The following is a 24021-nucleotide window of genomic DNA, read 5'->3' on the forward strand; positions in this document are numbered from 1 at the left end:
GTAAGACTCACAAACAAACAGCAAGTGAATGCGCCTGCAGTAAAAGTTCTGGCAATGCATCTCAGGAAACTCATTCAATATTTGGTGATGCAATGCGCTCCAGACAGTCGGCGGTGCGGGTCTGCTGGCCAACTACAATAATTACAAACATTAGAATCACGTCAGTGCAATTACTATGACGTTGCTGCATGATAGAACGTTGATATTGGGTGACTGTCGATCGCTGTGTTGGATTGGACACTAGATGCCGCCGATAAACTGCGTCAAGACATACACTCGTCGTGGACGTGAACAGTGAGTTGATGTGCTATAAGATAGACAGGACAGGCCTATATTGGCTGTAATTTACATGAAGATTGTAAAGAGAGCACGGCGAATCGCTCGCGAGACTAACACGTTTGTGTAACGTGATGGTTCTTCTGAGCCAAGCGGAGAACTTAAACCGCGCAGGTCAGAACGCGTTGTTTTTGTGCGTAAAAAAACATTCTGCGCGCACACTTTGCCACCTTACCACAATTATTCAAACCGTTATGAAGGCACTTGTTTTATAAAAGTATTTTATTAATGAACAGAGTAGAAATTGCCGACTACACGAAGAAATTCAATGATTCTGGCGTCTTCTTCGTCTTGTCTCGCAAAAAATCCACGATTAGATTATAGCATCCGGAAGAGAATACTCTTTTTCCGTCTAAAGAAAATGTGTCCAAAAAATGAAGCAACATGTTATGGAATCAACATTCTGAGCGCTGAATAGCTCACAGCTTGTCCAACAAAAGCTGAATGGATATAAATTATGTTGTATTTTTGGTCTATAGTGGTTTATTTTTATTTCTCGCGTGCGATCACGAATGAGAATGCGGCGATGAGGAGCAAAGCAGATGAAATGAGCAACATATGCAGGGCGCGCGGATCCCGTCGTCTCAGCCTCGACCTCCTCCCGACTTTCTTCACGTCATCCCGCCCGCCCGTCTGTCTGTCGGATCCTCCCTCAACCCCCCGGAATCATCCCCGAGAGCCACTCGGAGCTGGGAAAAGAGAGACGGAGGGGGAAAGGGAAAGTGAGAGAGCCAAAAATACACGCAGACACCCCACATCACCTAGACTACCTGCTCCGGCTCAGCAAGGGGAGGAGGACGCACAAGTGCAGGCGCGTCCATGCGTGCCAACCGAGCTAGACAATAAAAAGGACAACAACACAACGAAAACTGGAATGAGAGTTTAGCTTAGACACTCTTTGGGGCGAAGAGCTCATTTTAGCTGCGAGAATCCGCCTCAATGATTACACACTAAGAAGAGTCATGCATCTCAACAGAGAAGAAGATAACAGCAGTGGTGAGTAAGATATTTCTATATTTCTCGTCAAGAATTCTATTTTCCATTTTAGATAGTTCAGAGGTCTTGCGTTCTGTTAGCGGATGCCCTTGAGTGTGTCACGTTTATGTCAGGCAGTGATGCTGGGGGTCATTGCAACAAGCTGCCAACTGCCATCTCCTATTGCTCGTCTGCCCCCGCCCCCCAAAACACACTCACGAAACGTGCATCGCAGTCAGATGGGATGTTGCAACACACCCGAGGTGTCAAGTCAGTGAGGCGGCCACTGGAGCACTTGTTGTGCTCAATGTGGCGTCCACCAAAGGTGGCCTAAGCAAAACATCACAAGGTCAACCACTCGGTCATATTAATGAGCTGTCTGCATGTTTGTGTGTCTCCCAAGTGTGTGCGTCTGTGTTGATGTTGTTGTGTGTGTGCGTGTTTGTGTGTGTGTGTGTGTGTGTGTGTGTGTGTGTGTCGCTGGAAGGACGTGGGTCTATCATGGAACAATTATGGTGTTGAGTGAGACAAACCTTCCCATTCGGATTTGTTATCACAGAGTAAATAGATTGCTGTGCATCCTCCTGGGATTTAAACGATATGGTAGGGTTAAGGTCACTAACACCCGCTGCTCATTGTTGTCTTAAGAAAAAGACCAAGCACCTTTGATTTAAAATGCACATACAGTTGGTGCTGAACATAAACACATTCTCAATCAGTATCTTATGGACTTGCAGTCGGGGTAAGGCATATATAGGTCAGAGTGTGTGTCCCCCGAGCACTTAAGGGTTTGGCGTCAAAGAAAAAAAATTGGCATATTTCTAGAATCAATTTACAGTCAATCCACACATAGCTGCCACTTTTTGTGCTTACTCATTAATTTGGAACAAGGGCACTTGTGAAGTAATAACACCATGACAAATTCAGGAAATATCATTGTCTGACTGTAATTATTGGCCAAACGCATGTGTGTGTGTGTGTGTGTGTGTGCGCGCGCGTGCGCTAACTATAAATGGAAAAAAACATCTTGCTAATTATGATATGATGATTCTGGCAAGGGATTGCTCATTTTTTAGGACTTATTTGAAGCTGCCAAGGTTTAGGAGAGCTAATATCTTGTTTGATGACAACTTTCCCATGTAGTGAACCCTGACACACTAATGATAGAAAGACTGATTAATAAAACTCCATATAGCTAAACTGGCAGTTAATTGCACTTGAAATATCCCCATTAGAAGCAACGCAATTTTCTCAGTAAAAACGGAAATCAAAAGAGTGGCTTGATTTCCTGACAAATATTTCACACCTGCGCTTTAATTGTCAAACAGTTGTGATAAATGACAGCCATATTTCAATTTTCTCTCTGTATTTAAGGACTAATTCACGTGTGATGCATGTAAATAACAAAAACTCAAATCCAATCTTGTTCCATAAAGTCAAAATATGTTTAGTATAGTTTTAACCAGCATTCATAATCTCCTTCCATTACTCAGCGAGTAGACGTATTTTCATCTCCCAATGAATTGGAGTTAAAAGTCAATGGGTCTTTTCATTTCATTTAAAATTATTATTATTTTTTATCAACGTGCCCAAGTGGTTTTAAAGAAGATGCTATCAGGTCTTTCATTAGATCATCATACCTTGGATGCCTGATTATGTATTTCACTTATATTTACCAAAGCTCACCGTAATAGCTCCTGACATCACATCATGGTGTTTATGAGGCATTTTTACACAATGACCACGCTACGCATGGTTGGCTTCTGCTTTGCTATGATTTCAAATATTGCATTCTGTATTTCTTAGCAAGAGACACAATACATTCTTTTGATTAAACATTCAGGATTAATGCGAGGAAAGACCAAACTGTATTTTTTTTTTTTTTTGGAGTACTTGTCTTTTGACAGTATTTATCAATGTTGTTGTCATCTCTTTGTCATTGCCAGGAGCCAAGAAAACTCCACGCAAAATTATTAATAATGTAGCATGGAATGGTCGAGTCATGTTATCAGAACGCCCCCTCCCCAAATAATACATGAAATAATAAATAATAAAATGCCGTATTTCCCACACGACAAGGCACTTCGGAGTATAAGGCGCGCACCTTCAATGAATGGCCTATTTTAGAACTGTTTTCATATATAGGGCGCACTGCATTATAAGACACTATAAGCTACAATAGTGGCTGCGGTTTCGTTATGCATCCGCTAAATGAAGTTGCACTAAAGGAATACGATACAATACAATACAGCTTTATTTATATAGAGCTTTCACAACCGCTGCAGCTCTAACAAAGCGCTTTACAGAACATTTAAAATACTACATCCAAGAAATCTGAATATTGATCCATGTAGAAGGCACATCAGATTATAAGGCGTACTGTCGGGTTTTGAGAAAATTGAATGCCTTTAGGTGCGCCTTATAGTGAGGAAAATATGATACATGAATTTTTAAAAAGTGGTTTCAACTAGAATGTAAGAAGAGGATATTAAGTGAGCTCCCACTCTTTATCCATTGTATATTTTGTTGGAAGAATTTCAAAGGTCAAGATACACGGGAACTGTTTCAATGTATAGTGTTTAGAAAAAGCACTTGAAGTCCTTTAACACAATTGTGTCCGTCCAGCAGTTTGGGGAAGGCACCATTCTGCCCCAGCATGACTGTGCCTCAGTGCACAAAGCAAGGTTTGGCATGAATGGATGAGTTCACTGCAGAAGAATATGCCTTACCCATAGATATCCCTGTCTTCAACCCCGCCAAAACACTTTTATGATGAACTAGAATTGAGGTTGTGTGACAAGACTTGACTTGATCCCGGCTCAATTGAGGAGGAATGGGAATTACACTGTAATTACAATTACACCTTAAATTCCGACCTACATCCTTTATCCTTAACTAATTGCCAAATAGAGGGTGAGATGGAGAGCTGCTCTTATATATTCACGATTGTAATGTATGAGCTCCGCTTTGAAAGCAAAAACCAAATTTACCGGTCCCCAGTCCTGTAGTTGGTAATGACTGTCATAGATTATTGTGTACTGGTCCTGGAATCTCAAATTTCAAACAAATTGTGACGGAAGGCCAAGCTATAATTAACGATATGGAGGGAGGGAGGGGGGGGGGGGATCGCTATGACCCTGAGCCACTGCATTAGCGGGCAAGACCCTGAGATTTATAGATGTATGGTATGTGAGATGAAATACCATTTTGTTCTGCTGTTAGGTGTGCATTTTACAACAGAAGAGCAATATGATGAAAAACATCACATCAAAATCATGGCCAGAGTAGAAAAGTCAGCAAAGATGGAGGCTATAAAAAGACAATGGCACTCTGAGGTGTATGAAAAGTAACATCCGAATTTAGGATTAACCCAAAACAATTTTCTTTCTCAGCTTCAGACATTGCCTGTCCGTTTGTTGAAAATAAAATGAAGAGAATGGTCATTACCATCCTTTTACGTGTCATCTTATCTGTGTGAAAGAAGTGCAATTTTACTACCGCCCTCCTTATTTACAACACATGAACAAAAATAAAGGCAGAGAGGGAGCATTTCATTTCTTATTCATATTTGTATTGCAATAACAACAGGCATTAAAAACAGACCTCAATGTACCCCTTGGGTCGAAAGAGCCATTAGTCTGCTCACTAGATAATGAGTATGTATTCGAGTGAGAACACGATCAAGCACGCAAGATCAAAATGATCCGCTTATGCAAGCTGGATGCCTTAGTCCTGAAACTCAAAAAGGGCAAACAAAATTGATAAAGCAGCACAGCATACCTTCTTTGAAGCAGTAGGACGTGGCAGAGTGGCTGTAAATATGCTGGTGCCAGCAAAGAGAAATGTTGGGAACATCGCGCAAGAGGGCAAGTGCAATCCATTTTCTTCAACAGAGCAAAAGATGACGATTGTATGTAACATATTGGTGTGAAATGGTTGAAACGAAAAGCACAATCATGTTAAGAGATGTAGGGATATAATCACAACCCATTCTTGACCCACCCATGATGCACGCTCAAAAAACATTGCTTCCCGTCAGCAGCTTGACTTTTACTGGTGTAGAAGTCATCCATGTTTTATCAACACTGCTTATATTGTGCAAGGTCGTGGAGCCCTGCGTCTAGCTAACTTCCACACCAGGCTGATCGCGAGTCAATCACAGGGCTGACATGTAGACAGGCTGCCATTTGCAGTCACCAAAATCTAGGCTGTTCAATGATGAAGCCCAAATAATTATCTTTGGATGTATTTTCCATCGGCGGCCCGGTGGTCCACTGCATGTTCTCCCCGTGCCTGCGTGGGTCTTCTCCGGGTACTCCGGTTTCCTCCCACATTCCAAAAAAAAATGCATGACAGGCTGATTGAACACTTCAAATTGTCCCTAGGTGTGAGTGTGTGCACGGATGGTTGTTCGTGTCCGTGTGCCCTGCGATTGGCTGGCAACCGGTTCAGGGTGTCCCCCGCCTACTGCCTGAAGACAGCTGGGATGGGCTCCAGCACGCCCCGTGACCCTTGTGAGGATAAAGTGGATCGGAAAATGGATGGATGGATGTATTTGCAATTAAAAGAATAGAATCAATAAAATGGTGTAAACCAATCACGTGGTACACACCATTTCATCATACTGTATAAGGGGTACGCCCTGGACAGATTAGTCATAGGACAGGCACATAGAGACAGAGTAAACTCAACACACATTTTAAGACTGGATAAAAGACTATTTAACTCCTCCAAAATGAGTAAAAAATACCCCACGTTACATTATTATTGTTTGCCTTTTGAAATGTCCCCCCATCTGTGGCTCATCATTTTGAGGCGATGACAAGAAGGGAAGGATGAGCGTATCAACTCCAAACTTGAATAATGATTGGCGTCAGATTGCATATGTGGACACATGGCATCACTAGATGCAGTGCAAATGGAATTCTATGGAAATGCCTCTTGTGTAACTCTGTTAACAACAGCACCGTCGTGCTCAAGACAGAACCTGCATCATTGTCTCTTGTCTTTGTTGTGCCTCCTCTCACTTGACCCCATTTGGCAGCGTGTCTGGTTGTACTTTTTGCTTTGCAATTATTGATAAGTGGTCACAAAAAAACTAAAACAATAACAGAGTGCCAGGGATGAGAAGGTTTCATAATCTGGATGTGCATCAAGGAAGTAGCCCACTTAGAGTGTGGGATGAAAGTGGTACTGACAAATATTGGGAGCTGGTGGACAGAAATAGACAACTGGAGACTGAGGCAGAGAGAAGAAGAGAGGCAGACTCTCGATTTTGAGAGAAGAACTTTGTAACAGCTCCTGAAAGTAAGTGCTTTTGAAGAAGAGGCAAGAGGGGGAAGGAGACACACACTCTGCCTTTTAATTTGTGAACTCATTGAAGCAACACTGGTCTCCAGACACTGCGCAGAGACAGTGATGATGAGACAAAGGCAAGAAAGGATACAACTACAAGCGGGTTGCCCTTTATTTCTACGACTGAATGTTTGAAAATGGGAACATTCTGCAGAAATGTAGACCAAGGGCTCTATGCAGCTGCACTCAAGGCACGATTTGCTTGTTTGGGATTTAGGCAGAGCCCTCTTTGCCATGATGGGTTTTCTGGCATGCCGACGGTATTTGCCTTGACATGTGCCCTGCGGACCTGCAACAAAATCCTCGACCGGAAATAAGCAACATTTCTTCAAAATTGGTCAGATATGTTTTATTTTAAGATAAAAATTAATCTACCAATTGGGTAATCAAAATTTACTGGTCTTGACTTCCTCTCTCATAAAGCTAGCCCCTGTCAGACAGTAAGAGGTCTTAAAACTAGAAAAGTGTGCCAAAAATTCTGTAATTTGCCAATTACAAGCAAGACATTCTGTTATATAGGAAATAGCTCTTGAAAATAAGTGATTGTATACTCATTGCTATCGCCATATGACCTAAAATAAAATATGTAGTGATATTTTTTGATGATTTTTTTCTTGCTCAATTTACCGGTAACTGAAACGTGCTTTCACAAGAGCGATAAAGCAAAGTCTTTCTTCCTCATTGAAGTGTAATTAATGTGCATGATGAACACCACACTGCAGGGGACTAAAATCAAGATTATCCACATCGCTAAGTGTGTGCAATCGTGACACAACTGCCAAGACGCCAGGTAACAACATAAATAAGAGTTAACGTGACCGGAAGGACGATGTTCAACACACAACCCACAGTCACAGTCATGAACCATGTGCCCTCTTCACAGATAAGTGATCTCCCTGTCCGATTTTACATCATCTGCCCGTGGAGGTCTGCTTGCAGTTTCTTTTTAACGCACTTTGTCTTGTCAGTTTCTCCTTGCGCCATGTCAAGTACGGTGCGCCTCTTACATACTGATTTTTTGAAGGGAGTAAGAGAGCCACTTCGATTGGCAACAAGTGAAGTCATGTTGATACTCACAACGGTGCAAAAAGCCCATTTTCAACTGTGCCAAGCGGCGTGTTTTCTTTGAAAATGCCAAAACTTGATCTGCACAGATTTAGACCACACCTTGGCTAGACTTGCACTGGACACGAAACTAGAGCCTGGTGTTATGTTCATGTCTCAAATGTGGCAGCTGGTTTTCGTTCCAATACTGCATGTAGTTTATATTTTCAATCAATTAGTAGAGTATATTTTCATTATCAGTATAGAGCAGTGTATCCATTCTGAATTTAATGTTTACCATTCCGTTAGTGTGATTTGCAGTTCAGAATTTTCTTCAGTGGCCTGTCGAACCATTATGAATGAAATCTGTCTCATAACATATACCGTATTTTCCGCACTAAAAGGCGCACCTAAAAACTTTCCATTTTCTAAAAGCTCACAATGCGCCTTAAAATCCGATGTGCCTTGTGTATGGTCATTACGGTAATATGTTGATCCCAAGATGGCTCCTTGCTAGAGACATGCTTACAACGCAGAGTTCAAACTCAAACTGACGGTTACACAGTTGAACACGGAAATAGAGTGTTGGGGGGAGTGAGCGGCCTTTCTCTTCCCCCGCGTGTTCGTTGAATTTCGGACGGTGAGGATGTTGGTTATCCAAATACAGGCTGGAGTGGTTGAACAGTACCTTCGAAGGGTTTATTTTATTTTCTTGCAGTTTACGAATCGATTCGGGCTCCTGGCGGTTTCAGATTTCAGTCAGGAAGTGTGGAAAAAACACAGTCATGAGATTATACAGAGACAATATGATAATGAGAGGCAGGGAGTTACGCCTCCATGCAAATCCCGGAAACAAAGAAAGGTTGATGCAATTCGATCTTGGCATGATGACAAAGTCCAGACTTCCCCCGCTATGCATAAATCTCAAGATACGAGTTCCTCCTTAGGGAGACTTGACAGCTTTCAGGGACCTTGCAGAGATGGGGGTGCGAAAGAAGACACGTGGGGGCTGTTAATCACTCAAGGGGGACAGGATGTAAGTTTAACACTACATTTTTTGTTTTAAGTGTTTGAACAGAACCAACAACAGAGAGGGGCTGAATAAAATCACAGGAAGGAATAAATACCTTAACAAGAGCAGCGGCAAGAGAGTTCAACGTGAACGAGTCAATGTTAGAACTTGCTGTTGGTTAAGTGAACTGTGTCACTGCTTTTTTAAAAAAGTTTTACTGACATCTGATCTTTCTGTTGGTATTTTCATGAGTGTAGCTCCGTCTAGTGGATACATTGTAGATTGCGTCTTATAATGAGTTGCGTCCAGTATATCAAAAAAATTACAAAATAGGCCATTCATTGAAGGTGTGCCTCATAATCCAGTGCGCCTTTTAGTGTGGAAAATACGGTAACTTCAATGGACAAATCTGTCATGTCACAAGGGAAGAATTTGCACAATTTTTTGTCTATATTATATATATATATATATATATATATATATATATATATATATATACATACACACATAAAATACAATTCCTCGTCTCAACCCCCCTCGGGTGGTGTCCGTCCCTCATTCAGCTCGGGTCCTCTACCAGAGGCCAGGAAGCTTGAGGGTTCTGCGCAGTATCCTTGCTGTTCCCAGCACTGCACATTTCTGGACTGAGATGTCTGATGTTGTTCCCGGGATCTGTTGCAACCACTCATCTAGTTTAGGGGTCACTGCCCCGAGTGCTCCGACCACCACAGGCACGACTGTCACCTTTACCTTCCAGGCTCTCTCCACCTCCTCTCTGAGCCCTTGGTATTTCTCGAGTTTCTCGTGTTCCTTCTTTCTGATGTTTCCATCACTTGGGACCGCTACATCCACTACAACGGCTTTCCTCTGCCCTTTATCTATGATCACGATATCTGGTTGGTTCGCCATTACCATCTTGTCAGTCTGGATCTGGAAGTCCCACAGGATCTTCGCTCTGTCATTCTCCACCACCTTCGGAGGTGTTTCCCATTTTGACCTTGGGGTTTCCAGTCCATACTCCGCACAGATGTTTCGGTAGAGAGAGATATATATATATACAGTATATATACAGTATATAGTGAAGGCTGTCAAGTGCCTTCGAAGAGGAACCCTAATCTCAAGATTTGTGGACCAACAGATATGGTCTGTACTTTGTCAAAATGAGGATGATCAAACAATAGTCAAAACAATTTTCTCAGTGTACACTGGCTGCATAGACATTTGCATGACAAAGATCTATGTGTACCACTACATTACCAGTAACTCAGAATTGTCACATTTGAACTATTTAATTATCTCCTGTAAAACAAAGGACTATTGAAATTGCTGACAGTCTGGAACAACAACAACAAAATTAGTGGTGCTCTTTTTGTTTTGGCCAGGTGGTAGTGGTCATAGGCATTATACGGAATCAAGATTCATTGGTCATAAAGAATCTGTCAAATGTGTCGAATTTATGATTTACTTGGAGTGTGCAGAAATTCAGGGAACATGGAATTCATCACTTGGGGCTTTTAACTCATTGAATACCACCCCTTTTCACTGGAGCAACCCCCTCAATGCCTCACATTTTACTGAATTTTGACTGATTTGCAAGGCCCACAGAATTTTCTGTTCTATGGCTATATATACATGCAACCTGTCAAAAGAAAGGTGAGACTCTCTTCTTTCAGCAGAAAAAAAAGTTTGTTTCTAGCTTTCTCCGTTCGTTGGCAATCAGCATTAGAAAACTGCTAAGTTTGATGGAAAAGGCCGATTTTCTGCAGAAATCCAGAGAAAAAGAGCTTTTTGTAAAAGCATGCATTTCAAGCATCATTTCAAGTTTTACACTATTTTTTGCTTTTGTGGCAGCTCAAATACCTCAATAATGTGTTCCTCCTACAAAAGAACATTACAAATAATGTTTTTGTAGCAAAATAATTTATTTGCACACAACAAAACTAGTGAACTATGAACAAAAGTGCAGCTGTGGAGAAGATGGTTTTTGGCTTCCATCCAGTTTGTCACCACATCGATTCATCCCACCACGTCCAGATGCACGACCTATAAATTATAGAAACATAAAAAGTTGCAAATATATCTTGCTGCAGAGTGAGGTAGAATAATTTTATTTACCTTTCTTTCCACCACCAAAGCGAGGAGTCGTCATCTTTTGGCTTCTGGTTGGACAATCTGTAATTTATTGAAGTATGTACAATTACCACACTTTTATTTTTCTATTTTTTTTATGGTTGCTTTCCACTTACATTTCAACATCTCTCGCACACACACATACATGCTCGCACACTGCTATTTACACCATTGATTCCACGTTGCTCAGCATCCAATTTGAAATGAAATGGAATATGAATTTAACACTCGTGGCTTTAGCAGAGCTGAGCGGACCAAATGTGTCCTGTTTTTTTTTAAACCTATGGCGACATGCAAGTCAGCACATTTACGGCGCATATTTTCATCCACATCTACGAGACGCATCAACCGTACATAAATGATTAGTGTTACTGGCAACTTCATAGTATAGCGGGGAATGTAGCGGTGCATAAAAGTGACTGAGGAGGCATAAGAAGTGATGAGGTTTTGAATGGGAACTTGCAAGCTAGTCAGCAGTTACCTCCTCGTTCCAGCGGCTCTGGCGATGACTCTCAGCTGCTTTCCGTTATGTCCGAAGGCACACATTCGTCCGACATATCGCGATCCAAATCGCTCTCCAATTCATCGTTTTCGCCGTCGTCTACGAGACGATTCCAACGAATCGCTGACGTGTGCCCGGCGTCGGCCGTGCGAAGCAATGCAGCCTCTTTGCCGTCATCGCTGGAAGTCGCCGGGGAGACGATTTGTGGGCGATGTGGGGCATCGGGAGGCACAAAATGCTCTGCCAAGCGATGATCGCTGACGTGGAGCAAGTTCATCTTCATCAGATGAACTCGAAACTCGGCGTGAGCTATGCGGGCTTCGTGTAGCACGCCATGTTTGTGCAGGCCGACGTTCGTTTGACGGGTGCCGCTTTCGATTACGTGACCGAAGCATCATTTTCTCTTCCACACAAACACCATCTCCTTTGTTGTTTTGTTTCGAGGACGCTTTTATACCGAAAAAAAAGATCATTTTTAGTTAGTTATTTCCTTTTCTCCATCGTTGCTAGTTGCTAATGTTCCAATCCACTATCCACATACGCCCCTCCTTCACTGTACGCCCTTTCTACTACTTCTGCGGCGTGATCCTAGTTGATTTTTGCACCACTGCCACCCAATGGCCATTTTTTTGCTATTTAACATTGCCGTCAAGCCTAATCCTGTGGTGAGAAGTTGCATCAGACTCTCTTGCACCCTCCCCCATGAAAACACGTGATTGACGTATTAATACGTCATGGGGAGGGAACGGCTATGCACTAATTGACGTATTTATACGTCAAAGGGTGTAAATGAGTTAATAGACTTTGAAGTAATTTGTGGTGTAAAGCGTGACAACATCAACTCCACCAAGTTGAGCGACATTCACAAATACCCCCAAAAAAGAGGTTCAAATTACCATATTTTCACTATCATACGGTGTACGGTATGAAAAGATGTACGGTTACGGGTGCTATTTCTGTATTCAACACGTACATAAGGCGAACTTTATTATTGGACGCAGGCATAGTAAAATGTATGTTAGCTTAAAAAATACAGTTGCATGCATGCACGCTTGCGTTTGTCTTTTAAAAAGACAGCAAGAGCAAAACTGAGTTCGGTTGTACTTTATTGAAGCATTTAACAATGTATTCACATTCTTATTTGATTAATCCTTATCCACAAATCCCTCAAAGTCCTCATATTCTGTATTCCTCTCTATAATGAGTGTGTCGGCACAACATTCACTCATCAAAGTCACACAACAACATTCATAGATTTTGGAACTCGATGCACACACACCCCGCATTATTAGGCGCCCCGTCCATTTTGGAGTAAATTTAAAACTTAACAGTGTGCCTTATGGTCGTGAAAATACGGTATTCAGAGAGGGGTTCTCCCATGTATTTAATAATGATGAATCATCAATTAACATGTTGTTAGTTTCCCCATTGTTGAGCAGGTACATTAGCTTAATTGGTAGAATTGTGAGGACAGATATTTTGTCCAGTCCTGCGATTGGCTGGTGACCTGTCCAAGGTTCACCTCGCCCTTGTCCAACAACCGCTTGGATGGGGTCCACCTCACCTGTAACTCTATGTACTACAGCATGGATGGATGAATGGATGTTTTGTCCAACAATGGTCTTGTCAGAAAAGCGCTCTCAGAGTGAGGCTATTTGTACCCCTTTTTTTCCCCCCCAGGTGAGGCTGGAGAGGCTGTGTGTAGTGTCACATTGAAAGGAAGAGGGCCACTTGGCTTCGCCCCACATTATTGAACAGGTTACAAAAATATGTGTTTTCAAAGTGGGGATGTTAAGTGGCTAGATGCTGTTTGGCTGACTAGATGATAAAAGGTACAAGGAAGTCCATATACGAGAAGCGGGGACTCTAGATAGGACGTTATAAGAATAGATATCAGCAGTCTAGCCAGGAACAGATGGTGAGGCAGAGCTACACGTAGACAGGATCTTCCTGCCAATACAGACAAGGCAGACACAAACTACAAACACATTCGAAAGCAGCCCTGCACTTCTCATAGGGAGTGCAAGACATTGCCTTGCTGTCACTGTCACCTTTTTCATTTGCACTCACACTTCTTTATTTGCTTATTTATTCATTTATTTATTTATTTTGACAGTTTTCTCTGTTATGTTTCTCTCTAGACCTCATTCTGCCTCCACCTTAGAGCCACTATATCTTTCTGGAGTGCTACGACAGTGCATCTGAAAGATGACTAAAAAGTGCAGCTCAACAGAGGTGTCAACTAACAACGTACAATTATTTATTCAAATTGAAATTTTCGTCATCTATACTTTACTGCAGGGTTTCATTTTTGTCCTCCTTTTTACTTCTATTCCTTACATTTTCATACAAATGTATCTTTGGATTGATCGATGGGTCGGTCAGTCAGTCGATCGATCTATATCTTGCTGGGTAGCTATAAATATTGTTGTGCTATCAAGGTCTGGAACTCCATTTGGAGTGGTATCTGTAGAACTATTTGGAGACAAAATTACAAAAATTTTTAACAAAAAAAAAAAAAGATAGAAGTAATTGTAAATAAATATTTGTGCACATCCAAATAATTGTTAACATAAAATATCCTCCTTTGGAATTAGTAAAAATCTGCTCCAAAAAGCAATCATTCACTTCAGTTTGAATAAAGTCAGAAACCGCTAATAATAAAATAATCCAAAAATATCTATTAAAGAGTGACGGGCGATGAACTTTGGACCTGGTCTTTCAGTGGATATTTAGTGACTTAAGCCACCTCTTAATAAGACCATCATGTCTCAAAATAACCTCTGTTACCATGGCTATGTTCACACTGCAGAGCATGTCATGAAACGTTTACTAAAAACAACTTTGCAGATTCACGGATTGTCTGTATAGCAGTCTTACCACTCCTATGTGGAATTTGCATGTTCCCCTAATGCCAACGTGGGTTTTTTCCAAGTACTCCAATTTCCTCCCACATTCCCAAAACATGCATAGCAGGTTAATGTAACATTTTAAATTGTCCCTAGCTTTGAGTGTGGTTGTGAAGAGTAGTTTGTATATGTGTGCGCAACACAGCACTATTTTATTTTTTTTCTAACTTGAGCCTGCTTGTGCTCCGCCTGCGAGTGAGTTAATATGTTCCTAACACCGGTTGGCTGTCGCCTACGACGATTGAACAAAATAGTATATAGCTCCCTTTCATTCATCTGTATTTCACTCACTCCTGAAATATAGCTCTTACTGGCTGGCCCGTTTTGGCCCGGATAGTAAGACAGGAGTTTTTCTGTGGATTCAGTGGATCTCTTGAGTGTTGGCAATAAGCAGAGTGAAACAACAATATCGTGCTCGATGAAAATGTGAACAAAAAGTGTTTTTTTTTCAAAGCTTGGAAAACTCACAACAATATGAAGAAATTATATCATCTACAATCGCAAGTCTGCCTCAGCCAGCACACGACCGCTGGTGATTGCTATTATGATGTCTTGGTTATCGGCCATCTAGAGTGTCTTCTCTCTGGGGAATTGAAATGGAGAAATATGACGGCGCCTGTTTGTTTACAGGTTAGCCTAATGGAGGGTCCCATCACACAAATGAGGATGCTTGCTCATGCACACATCTTTGTTTGCAATGAGGCATGACAACATCTGCATCCATCTCTGTAACAATGTCAGCTAGTCATTATACCGCACAAGTGTGACTTGCATGTATTCCCCATTCATTTTCCTTCCCTCTGATTTCAAATAGATTGTTTTATTTTTCTTGATTGAGCAACAGCACCATCGCTTTTAAAATGCAGAAATTATGATGATGAAAAGAGGCCAAGAATAGTGAGGGCAGGAAGAAAGGGGGAGGGGATAGAGTGCAACAGTGATATGATTTAGGAGACAGGCAAAACCAAGGTGATCCAAAGAGTAAGAAAAGATGGATTGAGGAAATTGGATTTATGGCTTGGCAAGAACGCTCAAATACAAATAGCTCTTTCGTCATCCAACGTTGAGACCAAATCAAGCTATTTGGCCCCATCTCAGATGAACCAATGTTAACATTGTGTATACATATATATATAGAAACAAATAAATAAATAAAATCCTCGTCTCACCCCTCGGGTGGTGTCCGTCCCTCATTCAGCTCGGGTCCTCTACCAGAGGCCAGGAAGCTTGAGGGTTCTGCGCAGTATCCTTGCTGTTCCCAGCACTGCACATTTCTGGACTGGGATGTCCGATGTTGTTCCCGGGATCTGTTGCAACCACTCATCTAGTTTGGGGGTCACTGCCCCGAGTGATCCGACCACCACAGGCACGACTGTCACCTTTACCTTCCAGGCTCTCTCCACCTCCTCTCTGAGCCCTTGGTATTTCTCGAGTTTCTCGTGTTCCTTCTTTCTGATGTTTCCATCACTTGGGACCGCTACATCCACTACAACGGCTTTCCTCTGCCCTTTATCTATGATCACGATATCTGGTTGGTTCGCCATTACCATCTTGTCAGTCTGGATCTGGAAGTCCCACAGGATCTTCGCTCTGTCATTCTCCACCACCTTCGGAGGTGTTTCCCATTTTGACCTTGGGGTTTCCAGTCCATACTCCGCACAGATGTTTCGGTAGACTATGCCAGCCACCTGGTTATGGCGTTCCATGTAGGCTTTCCCTGCCAGCATCTTACACCCTGCAGTTATGTGTTGGATTGTCTCAGGTGCCTCTTTGCACAACCTACACCTTGGGTCTTGTCTGGTGTGGTATATCTGGCCTCAATGGCTCTGGTGCTCAGGGCCTGCTCCTGAGCAGCCAGGATGAGTGCCTCTGTGCTATCCTTCAGGCCAGCCCTCTCTAGCCACTGATAGGACTTCTTGAGATCAGCCACTTCAGTTATGGTCCAGTGGCACATCCCGTGTAGGGGCTTGTCCTCCCATGATGGTCCCTCTTCCAGCGCCTCATCCTCTGTTCCCCATTGTCTGAGACATTCTCTGAGTACGTCATCCATTGGAGCCTTCTCCTTGAGGTATTCATGGAGCTTGGATGTTTCATCCTGGACAGTGGCTCTCACACTCACTAGTCCCCGGCCTCCTTCCTTTCGGCTTGCGTACAGTCTCAGGGTGCTGGATTTGGGATGGAACCCTCCATGCATGGTTAGGAGCTTTCGGGTCTTAATGTCCGTGGTCGGAATCTCTTCCTTTGGCCACCTTATTATTCCTGCAGGGTATCTGATCACTGGCATGGCATAGCTGTTTATTGCCTGGGTCTTATTCTTGACATTGAGCTGACTTCTTAGGACTTGCCTCACTCGCCGGAGGTATTTGGCCGTAGCCGCTTTCCTTGTTGCCAGTTCGAGGTTGCCATTGGCTTGTGGTATACCGAGGTACTTGTAGCTGTCCGCAATGTCTGCGATTGTTCCTTCAGGGAGTGAGACCCCTTCAGTGCGGACTACCTTTCCTCTCTTAGTCACCATCCGACTACATTTCTCAAGCCCGAATGACATCCCGATGTCGCTGCTGTAGATCCTGGTTGTGTGGATCAGGGAATCTATGTCCCTTTCGCTTTTAGCATACAGCTTTATGTCATCCATGTAGAGGAGGTGACTGATCGTAGCTCCATTTCTGAGGCGGTACCCATAGCCTGTCTTGGTGATTACTTGGCTTAGGGGGCAGTGGGGAGAGTGCATCACCTTGATATATGCCACATTTGATGAACACTTGGGTAAGTGGCTTCAAGTGTGGTTTTCCACATCCTCATCGAGTTCGCAACGAAGGCTCTTAGGGTCCTGTTCACCTTATACAACTCCAAACATTCAGTGATCCATGCATGTGGCATCGAGTCATAGGCTTTCTTGTAATCAATCCAGGCTGTGCACAGGTTGGTATGTCGGGACCTGCAGTCTTGTGCGACTGTTCTGTCAACCAGGAGCTGATGTTTGGCTCCTCTGGTATCTCTACCAATGCCCTTCTGTGCTTCGCTCATGTATTGATCCATGTGTCCACTTATCTTAGCCGCAATGATGCCTGACATGAGCGTCCATGTTGTGGATAGACAGGTTATTGGCCGATAGTTGGATGGGACTGCACCCTTTGAGGGATCCTTCATGATCAGGATCGTTCGCCCTTCCGTTAGCCATCCTGGGTGAGTCCCATCCCTCAGCAGCTGGTTCATTTGTGCTGCTAGGCGCTCATGGAGTGCTGTGAGTTTCTTTAGCCAGTAGGTGTGGACCATGTCCGGGCCTGGTGCTGTCCAGTTCTTCATATCTGAGACTCTTTCCTGTATGTCTGCCACTGTTATGGTAACTGGGTTCTGTTCAGGGAGGTGTCTGTGCTCCTCTCTCAGGGTCACCAGCCATTGTGCACTGTTGTTAGGTGCAACCTCCTTCTCCCAAATGCCTTTCCAGTACCTATCAGTTTCCAGTCTTGGTGCGTCAGCTCTGTTGTTAGGACCCTGCCACTGAGCGTACACTTTCGCAGGTTGTGTTGCGAACAGCCTGTTTATTCGTCTGGCCTCATTCTCTTTCGTGTACCGCTTTAGGCGGCTGGACAAGGCTTGGAGCCTTTGTTTGGCAGTTTCGAGTGCTTCAGGTATGGTCATCTGGATGTACCTCTCGGCTGTCGGCCTTTTCATCACACCTCTCTGGGCCTCCGTCAATTGACTCACATCTTTCCGAGCCGCCTTGATCTTAGCCTCCAACCGTCTTTTCCATGGTGGATAACGTATCTCATGGCTTCCATGGTTGCTCTTATAGCCAAGCATCTCTAGGATCACTGATGCTGAAGCGTATATCAGCTCATTGGTTTCCGTGATCGTTACAGTAGGGATTGCCCTCAGTGCTGCATTCACACTTTCCATGAGGCTTTCAGGTGGTACTTCACATAGCCGTTGTAATCGGTTTCTAGGTTGCCCAGCTTTCGTTCTCGCCATGATCTTAGCTTTCAGGTCAGTTGCTGCCTCGCTCAGCATTTCATTCATTGGGGCTGGCCTCCCAATCTCATCATCTGCATTCATTTGGGCTTGCCTCCCAATCTCTGGTATGACCTCCTCCTCTGATCTGGCAGCCTGGGGCCCTTCACCATGGAACCTGCGTTGTACCTCATCAATCTCAAGTTGTGACAGCAGTTGCCGTTTGTGGATGTTGGAACACTGATCTACTAGTTGTTTCGTGGTCAACCGTGACTGTGGGTTTCGAAGTAACCATTTAGCCCACATTCTGTGCATGTAACCCCTCTGACTAGGGTTGCTTGAGTAGTAGCATTCCAACAGAGCCATGTTATCGCATCTCGCCCATCTCCACTTTGTTCCAGTAGCCCATTTTTCATCAAGGTGCTCTGGTTCTCCAGCACCTGGCGCAGACCTTGTTTGGCCGGGCGACGTCTGAGCCGGCATGTCATTCGTTCGTTTTATTGTCTCTCATCATTGTATGAGGTAGGCATTAGCGTGAAGGATCTTGCCCAAGGACCCACACTGGATGGTGTTATGTGCTCATTTTTGCCCCAAGCGGGATTCGAACCACCGTCTCCCATATGCCTTACCAACTGAGCTATCCAGCTGCTTTATATATATATATATATCTCCATCCATCCATTTTCCGAACCGCTTGATCCTCACTAGGGTCGCGGGGGGTGCTGGAGCCTATCCCAGCTGTCTTCGGGCAGTAGGCGGGGGACACCCTGAATCGGTTGCCAGCCAATCGCAGGGCACACAGAGACGAACAACCATCCACGCTCACATTCACACCTAGGGACAATTTAGAGTGATCAATCAGCCTGCCATGCATGTTTTTGGAATGTGGGAGGAAACCGGAGCACCCGGAGAAAACCCACGCAGGTCCGGGGAGAACATGCAAACTCCACACAGAGAGGCCGGAGCTGGAATTGAACCCGGTACCTCTGCACTGTGAAGTCGACGTGCTAACCACTGGACTACCGGGCCGCTATATATATATATATATATATATATATATATATATATATATATATATATTATACATTCACATCCATTAATCCATTATCCGAATTGCTTTTATCTTCACCAGGGTCGCGGGCGTATGTGTGATGTGATGTGAACTTGACCCTTATGAGGATAAGCAGATCAGGTAATGGATGGATAGAAATAAAACTGACGGAATGCCCACCTCTGGTAAATTAGATGTGTTGATTATACAAAAAAGGAAACCAATCGCTTGAATACAGAATATTCAATAGCTACATCCCGGCATTCAATCACCTTGTTAATATTTTTATTGTTTAATAAAACCCTTGCAGTGGCATGTTGGTCGACTGCTTAGCACGTCAACCTCACAGTGCAGAGGTGGAGGTTTCGATTCCAGATCCGACCTTCCTGTGTGGAGTTTGTATGCTCTTCCTGTGCCTACATGGGTTTTCTCCGGGTACTCCGGTTTCCTCCCACGTTCCATAAATGCCGGTCGAGTTACGTCGCCATTTGTGAACGGATTGTGGATTCTTGTGCTTACGTGTCTGCTTGTACTGTTGTTCGAGCTTACACAAAAGCAAGCATCATTTCTGAGGAGCCGCACGGCAACGAGACTGACTCCTACAATGACGTGAGTATCCAAACTGTTCATTTTGGATACTGAAGAGTCGGACTTTGATGGATATGAGGATGAGGATTTGACAAAAAATAATTGTTAAATCTTTGGAAAAAATGCAACGGAACTCAGTTTTGCTCCCGTTGCCTTATTAAAAACGTATGCTAGATACGCTCGCGTGCATGCATTTTTGAAGCTAACATAGTTTTCACCATGCTTGCGTCCAATAATACAATGCATCCTGTGTGTATGTTAAATACAGAAATAGCACACGTAACCGATTCTTAAACTCTTAAAACTGACTAAAATAATGTAAAATAAAATAAATAATGAGCTATAACTTGAATCTGCAATTCCATCATTGTTCTTTTTTCTCTGTCTACGTATCATTATATGGCAATATTTCCGAGTCCACTCCTTGTGATAGCGGCTTTGTACGTGTGAACGCTCCACACAATTTACTGCGGTGCAAAATATATCGCAACAAAATACATCGGTGCAGCGCCGGAGCAAATGTGTGCCGTGTGAACACCTCTATTGTCCTGCACTTTCGCCGTCCGAAATTAAAACACTGACAATGTTCTTGGATCGCAGGAATCAAACACATAGAGGCAGAGATGAATAGCAGAAAAAAACAGAGCCAAAGGTAGAGAGAGCATTTATGTGAAGGAGCTTCTGTCTCTTGTGCAAAAGGCTCAACAGCGTGTATATGTGTGCGTGTGTGTATATGTGTGTGCGTGCGTGTACGTGTGCGTGCGTGTGTGCGTGTGTTTTGTGATGATAAAAGGCAAATGGGACACTGCAGATGTGAAACAACAGGTGAAGAGGCAAAATGAAATATTTTCATAAAGTGGGTTGGAATTTATTTGGAGTCTGTGTGCTGTTGTTCAGACTTAAACTCTAAGAACATTTCCGGATGTGAATGTGTATTTAGCAGAAGTCCATTGATGCTGTCCCTAAATTGTGCGATGAGATTATTTTTGCCCTCTATCTTCATTGTACCAGTAGCTGGGTTAACGTGGAGTTTTATAATCTCATTAGAATAAACCTGAATGACCAAATGGAATGAACATGCTCCATATAAACACCACAATCAGAATAAAAAGGCCAAATATGAATGGAATTTCATCCAGAATCACAGGGTGGTGTATTCCTTTTGCCAGTCCAAACAAACACCATGAAAACAGTTTTACGTCGTGGAAATGTATTTTTCCATGTTATGTAATGTAATTAAATTTGTGCCATGCTCAAAGTTTCTCCATCATAAACCTTATGGCAAACGTCGCCAGAGACTCGATGGTAATGATGGAAAATGTACTCGGTTCCCAGAATGCATTGCGTGGGACAATAAATTTCATTGATGAAGTAATAAGGATGTTAATCTTTGTCATCTATGTGCTTTTATGTAACTAGTAATTGAATGTGTGTCAATGTGCAAAAATCCATCCAGCTTCTTGTAATTATTATTATTATTTCAATAAATTACATTGGTCAACAGCAATTTTTAATTAGAGATGGTTTTATGCGCCCCTAAAGTATTTTGGACACTGATTTCAAAAATGTCTTTAGTTTTTGATGAGCACGTCAGGTTTTTGAGATATTTCCTCTTTTTTTTTTTTTTACCTAGAAAGGCTTGCGCATTTCTGATTTTAAAATGCGTTGTCATTTGTAGCTATGACATATCAGACAAAAAATCCACCTGTTGCTGAACCTCATCTTTAATTCATAAATATTACTAAAAAATTGGGATGGACGTGTATCAATACCAGTTATTGGTATTGGGCTATTACCAGCCCTATTTCAAAGTATTGGATACTCAGCTCCCTCTTGCGGTCGTCCTTTCAGAAATTAAGAAGCATGCATGGTTTAAAACATTTTTTCTCTGTAAACAGATAATATTATAGGCTTAATGCAAAGCAGGAATTTACCTGGATGTCCCTATTTTACACAGAACTCAAGTCATGGTTTGTTTGCGAAAAACAAAACAAAACAGTGCAGTATTTGATAAAACCAATGTAACAGTTAATATGTACTGTTGGAATTAATTGTACCAGTATATATGTTTTGTATATTTGTCTGAACTCTCAAATGTTACACTTTTGGGGCATTCAATTTAATTTTTGTTGTTGTTGTGACATTCTTTTTGTCGGGGAGAAAAAGCCATGGGCTTCACGCTTCTTTTTCTGTTTTCCATTACAGTCAGCGTGGAGAAGCATTCACCCATGTTGCCTCTGATACTGCTGGAAAGAATACACTATGTAGTGTGTCGCTCACATATTCACTGGCTTGTTAAATTGCTTCAGTGAGTAGACATGTATTTGTATTTCTCCTCAAACAAGTTGAATATGTTTTGATGTCTTCTTATTATCGTTGTTGTGTGCTATTTTCAAATATGAACATACAGTATATTTACATGGACATCATATATTGTGTACTGTACATATGCATATACATATATACAGTATTCACACATTATATATGTGTGTATATATTACATATATACATGTATGTGTGTGTGTTTATAATGAGATTATGTTGGCTGCATTTTTTAAAAGTATTTTCAACCTATGGAGGTTTTTTTGGGGCATTTCAAACCGTATAAGGACAATACCTTGCCATTCTTATGTTTTACGTACTTGTCGGTCATCATAAATTCATTTTGCTTTCAAATTCTTCCTCACTTTGTCCACTCAACCTTCTGTCTGTTTCTTCAGCTCACTTCTTTTCCTCTCTCTCGCGGCTCTTTGGTGAGTCACCTTGCATGTCTGAGTAATTATACACTACCGCAGGCATGCTCACGCACAATTCAAATACAAACGAGTACTCGTGGGAGTTTTTTTATTTATTATTTTTATTTATGGTGATGGGTGAGAAGCCACATGAGAAGAAAAATCAAACATGGAGAAATTTTCACTTGTGCCACTTACTCACATGTTCCGGTAACTGATGTATTAACAGCATTAAAATAAACGGTAGCCCTATACAAAACAAATCCAGGTCTGTCAATGTTCGAAGTGCAACACTTTACATAAAATGAGAAACTCATCATTTACTGTGTCAGTAATTCTAATTTGATTACCGGTACATACAGTATATAGTTGTATATGTATTGTTAAATTTGTTTCTTTATTATTTTCCTGGAGAAAGCCTTTACAAAGTTGTAACTATACCGAATCCTTAATATTGACAATATCACATTAGGAGAAGATGATTTCCTTTGATAATCCATCAGTAACTTCTCGATCAAAGTTATTGAATTGGATGAAAAAAAAAGTCAATTCCAAATCTTATGAATTTCCCCAAAAATTAAATGCCCCCCCTCCCAATGTTACACATCTGTGTGTGTGTGTGTGTGTGAGAGAGAGAGAGAGATACAAGCCGGAATTGGATGAATACATTTGGCAAGGGAGCAGCTCACGCGAACAGAGCCACTTACTCTATAGCTGTTCTCCTAATTCTATTTACTCACTGTGTGCTTTGCATTCTTAAACATCCTTTCACCTCTGCAAATGTGACTGTATGTCGAGTAGCACAGGATTAAATCTGATGCATTTTGTGAGCAAAGGACTGCATATAAAATAATACATATTCTGTGATTACTACGAGGATCTGCTGAGGATTTTTATTTTTTGCACCAATCCGGGTTAGATACAGACATGATGTATTTAACAAGCTTGTATATGAAAGGCAACAAAAAGGATTACCAGCCAGGAAGACATTTTTTTATCCATGTTGCGTGTATAAATGAGAACCTGTTCACCGTTGAATACGAGAAATGATTTGAAGGCGCTATGCCGATTCTCAAGGAGCTTTGTGAAATTCAATGTGCGTATGAAAAGTTCCAGTGTCATTCATGACAGCTTCTGGTGCAGTTCAGAACTTTCTGGAGGCAGGACGAGATGTATTCACGATTGCCCTTGCCTGACAAAATGGTGTGACACAACCGTCATTCTCTTGAAACATTTACAGATGTGGCCGGTATGATCAGAAATTGGCCGGACATGACTCAATAAAGGCTCTGTGTCCTAATAAAGTACAAAAGTCAGTAACTAGCAGGCACCAGAGGTGAACATTGAATGTGTGCGCCTACACTTATGACTGTGAAACAGTAGGAGAGCACACTAAGTTATCAATTTATTCGACATCTTCACTGCACCCAGAGGCC

At 42.3% G+C, this 24021-nt stretch overlaps 1 protein-coding gene across 2 annotated transcripts in view; it reads left to right on the top strand.

The window, feature by feature from the left end:
* Positions 1–899: 899 nt before the first annotated feature.
* The window catches only part of syt7b (synaptotagmin VIIb), a 112517-nt gene continuing 89395 nt past the window's right edge, over positions 900–24021 (top strand). The window contains exon 1 of one of the 2 annotated variants that reach the window (XM_086106943.1): positions 900–1332. In XM_086106943.1, coding sequence (XP_085963069.1) covers positions 1299–1332 — 34 coding nt within the window. In that variant the 5' untranslated portion in view covers positions 900–1298. The remainder of the gene's footprint in view (positions 1333–24021) is intronic. The other variant, XM_086106944.1, reaches the window with a different exon arrangement.

This window comes from Hippocampus guttulatus, chromosome 3 (genome assembly GCF_054856545.1).
Source record: "Hippocampus guttulatus isolate MCC_2025c chromosome 3, RoL_Hgut_1.0, whole genome shotgun sequence".
In the NCBI taxonomy this organism is placed as follows: Eukaryota; Metazoa; Chordata; class Actinopteri; order Syngnathiformes; family Syngnathidae; genus Hippocampus; species Hippocampus guttulatus.